The sequence below is a fragment of the Bremia lactucae genome, linkage group LG9, assembly GCF_004359215.1.
Source record: "Bremia lactucae strain SF5 linkage group LG9, whole genome shotgun sequence".
Classification (NCBI taxonomy): Eukaryota; Oomycota; class Peronosporomycetes; order Peronosporales; family Peronosporaceae; genus Bremia; species Bremia lactucae.
This window is the reverse complement of record NC_090618.1, coordinates 2,234,910-2,239,279: the sequence shown is the minus strand read 5'-3', so window position 1 is coordinate 2,239,279 and position 4,370 is coordinate 2,234,910. Positions and strand designations below refer to the sequence as shown.

The following is a 4,370-nucleotide window of genomic DNA, read 5'->3' as shown; positions in this document are numbered from 1 at the left end:
GTAAAATGAAAACTGTATTAATATAGTTAAGTGTCTCTTAATCTATCTTTGTAAATGCTGACTTAACTATAAACTAATACTAAACATGTAAATGAATTCTTATCTATCTTATCTTGTAACTCTCTTTGATTGCTTCTACAGCTGATTAGTCTGCGGAATAAATAGATATAATGGCCTATACCTATTTATGGATAAGAATTCAGGATGATATTATATAAAATAATATCCTCAAAATATTATCTACCTTTTAGATAATATATTAATTAACAACCTTTAAGTGTTAATTTCATGTAACGATACACCCCGTGACATCATCCCAGGTTCAGGGGTCTGTACCTGTTGAGAGAAATGCTGATTCAGCAAGGCTACTTTCCTTCATCTGGTCAAGTTCATGTTGTATAAACTTGGCGATGGCTGAATGGAGGGCATCTCTGTCCAAATTGGACAGCAACTCATTTCGTTCGACCGCACTCCTTTTTATGTCACTTAGAAAGGAGTAGCTTTCACGGGAAACGTGATGCGTATTCCCACTATCATCTAACATGTCCATGTAAGACGTGGGAACTGTGGTCCTTGGACGGACTACAAAGTGATACCAGGTGTAACGGGGCACTACGACTTGTACTGTTTCAGTACAAGTCCACTTCGCACTGCTTCAGTTGCAAGTGCTCTACAGCTGATTAGTCTGCTAAATAAGTATATATAATGGTCTATACCTATTTATGGATTAGAATTCTGAACATTACTATATAAAGTAATATCCTCCAAATAATATCTACATTTAAGATACTATATTTATTAACAGCCTTTAAGTGTTAATTTCATGTAACGATTCACCCCGTTACACAACACATGCAGGACTAAGCAATGCCTTCAGAGACAAAAGGAACGCTAAAGCATAGTTCATGCCCGTGTGCACAAGCAGATTTGCAGAAGTTCATGTTCGTTTGTAGCTTTATTTCTTACAACGTCTTCTTGGTGAAGCGTTTGCAAGACTACTTTTCGAGAATGTACAAAACTTCAATTAACAACGCCATAATGCCACAGACTTGTAGAGTTACGATCATCAAATAGGTTCTAAAAGGCTTGTTAATCAATATCTAAAAAACTAAATCCACCCACGGCACACACAACCATCCGATCATGGACCTCTTGCAGGTTTTGAAGACTGAATGGATACTGGAGTAGCGTCAAACAAATTAGCAAAAGTTTTAGCCTCTCTAAAGCCGGTATTTCCTATGTATGATCTGTTGAGACCGACTCGTTCCGTAACATGCAACATTTTCTCAAAATCTTTTGAGAAGTTTCGGATAAGAAAATTCAATTCTTTTCCTTTGAACTACGAAAATGTGTTGTCAAGGGGCGATCCGCAGTGTCGGATTCATTTTTCTCCGGCGATTCGATGCAGCTGCAGGAGCATCCGAAAGATCCAGTACAATTGGTCTCTTGCTCGTGTCTTTATTTTTTTGGGCCAAAGCCACTTGCAGCGATTTTACAAATTTTTTGTCATTTTCACTGTTTAGCATCTGTTCCGTTCGCTCCAACGCTGATGTGAGTTGGCTCACAGTAAAAGGCTCGTCTATTAACAGCGTCGCGAGCACTGCAGCCGTGCTTGCGTGATAGCGTTTTAACCACTCTACCAAGTCCGTCATATATTGTTTTCTACACAATTCGGGCGGATTCTCTGCTGAAAGCATTTTAAACAAGGCGCCGACTGAGTAAATTTCCGCAAAAACGTCTATATTGATGTTCAGTGCTCGTAGATAGACATCTAGTTTCTCGAACACGGAATTGGTAAACAGATCCATACCATCCTCATTGAGTTCGAGAAGCTCTAATATTTGTTGCAAGAACTTCTTCTTGCCCAGTACCTCGACGACGGCATTCGCGTAGCTTTGGAATCGTTTGCTACTATCCGTGGTCATTTTAGCCATTTCTATAAAGCCAAACTTCTTGACGAGAACATCATCAGAGTACTTTTCTCGGATGAATGACACTTCGGCTTTAATAATTCCATCAAGAGATAGATCATCGCGCCACATCACAAATTCATGCCAAAAGGCAAAGTTCGGGGCATCCAGAATGTTGTCCATTTCGTTGCCGATTAAAAAATCATACGTCCTCGTCTTTGAATATCCAATATACCTGCGGAAAAGCACTTGTTTTATATGCCACACGATATCTCGCGTGATAATGTCTTCAGCTTCCATCGCAAAACGAAGAATAGTATGTAGACCTTCGCGCTTCTGGCGATATTTTGATAAAGAATCAGTAAGATTACGAATTGGCTCTTTCGTACCGTCTAAAGTCATCATTCTTAAAGCTTCCTGTGGCCATTTTTTGGATCTCAAACAAAATCGCACTGCCAAAGTCTTCATTTCTGGTAAATGCTCTGCTTTTGTGTCCATTCCGTCTAATTTCTCCAATGATGTGTCCACTAAACTCTTCGCGTCTTCAGTAAGTAGTTTTTCCATCTTGACTAAACCTTCTTTGTTTGGTGTTCCGTTAGGTATATCTCTTAGCGCTATTTTGACTGCTTGTTTCAATTCCTCCGTGCTTATAGATTTCAATAGGATTTGTACTACTGCCACCTCTGCTTTGTCTGCACCGTAATACATATGCGCATACTGTGTCCAAAGAAACAGAATTGGCGTCGTCAGAACTTTCATGATCGAAAGATCGTATGGTTTCACGGCTACAAAATCTTCGGACAACAGGCCAACGAGCAATGCAACTGGGCGAACTCCCTGGTCTATTAAGAAAAGCATTAAGCCATCTAGGTACCGAGCATTTTCGGGTTTATCAATGCCCGCCATATGCAGCAACTTCATCAAAGTACCAACGCTGCGACTTTTTGATAAGATGTCCATTGCTTTTTTATACACTTGGCTAGATGCACTTCCAGATGACTTTTGTAGATATGTCGTCCAGATTGGAAGTAGTGGGTCGCTAAACAGTTCTTGATCATTCCTGCTGACCTTGAGCAGTTTGAGGACATCGTCCGCTGGCGTTTCTTGTAGCACACAGAAATCTAGTGTGGCTTTTAAAAAGTATGCGACTAAAGGATTGCTTGTATGCTCCGAGAAGCCAAAGAGAGAAGCCCAGGAGTTTCCGTCCTTGAAAATGCTTGTTATTATATCAAATTCGGCCTTGAGCACGTTCTCATGTGAGAGCATGTTCATGTACTCATGCCAAATCAAATACTGCTGCGTCTTCGTAATATTGTAGATTATCTTGTCGAGCTCAAGTTTCAGAAAAAGGTCTTCACCACGGAGCCCTTGTGCCTTCCAAAGTGTGTAAAGTTCGAGTCGTAGAATCAAGGCATGCTTTCGCCGAATTTTGTCACCACTTTGTATTGCATCCTGCAAAGCCAAGCAGAGCTTTTTCAGACCAATTCTCTCAGCAACTTTGTCCAGTGTTGCCGTTTTTATAAAGGCTTCATCTAGCAGCTTCCAGTTGACGGAGTGATCATAATGTTTCAGAAATGAGATGAGAATCTCAGCAAATAATGACCTCTCCTCGGTGTTGTCACGTGGTGTAATTGGATATCCGATGGCTGTTGCCTCAAGCGATTGCACTGAAGGTGATAAGGTCGTGTTGCTATCCATTGTTATTGGCTGCAATTTTAGCGAGGACTCCAGCCAGGATAGCGACGTCAAGGAGATGCATGGCAGGATCAGATTTGCGAATTTCGCGAAGTGGTTTAAAGAATGGAAGGCTCACAAAGCCAAAATATGTGAGTGTATCGTTACATTAAATTGACACTATAGTAATATTCGAAAGGCTTATTCATTGGTAGATATAGGCCTTTATATATATACTTGCTCCAGATCCAGTCAGGACAAGTCTACTTCTCACTGCTTCAGTTGCGAGTGGTGCCTTCGTTATTTCACGTACACTAGTACGTGCAGAGGAAGACTTCTCTTAAGGTAACTAGCTTAAAGAGGGTAAAATGAAAACTGTATTAATATAATTTAGTATCTCTTCTTTCTATCTGTTAACTCTAACTCTTAATTATAAACTAATACTAAACATGCAACTGAATTCTTATATTATCTTATCTATCTATCTCTTTTGTTTATCTCTACAGCTGATATAATGGTCTATACCTATTTATGGATAAGATTCTGAACATTACTATATAAAGTAATATCCTCCAAATATTATCTACCTTTTAGATAATATATTAATTAACAACCTTCAAGTATTAATTTCATGTAACGATACACCCCGTTGCATCACCCTCCCTTAAACGACAATCACTCTGATTGTCATTGGATGAATTGGTCACTATGTGACCACTTAATTTTAAAATGCTTTTGATTGGTCAGCACCATCATTTTAAATTCCATCGCATGAAGAATCAACTC

General features: G+C 39.5%; 1 protein-coding gene across 1 annotated transcript; it reads right to left on the bottom strand.

Annotated features, from left to right (window-relative positions):
- Window positions 1-1,355: 1,355 nt before the first annotated feature.
- CCR75_006370 (uncharacterized protein) lies at window positions 1,356-3,608 on the bottom strand (the record flags this gene model as incomplete). Its single annotated transcript, XM_067964440.1, has 1 exon — window positions 1,356-3,608. One exon carries the CDS (start codon window positions 3,606-3,608, stop codon window positions 1,356-1,358), a length of 2,253 nt encoding a protein of 750 aa, XP_067819578.1.
- Window positions 3,609-4,370: the final 762 nt, after the last annotated feature.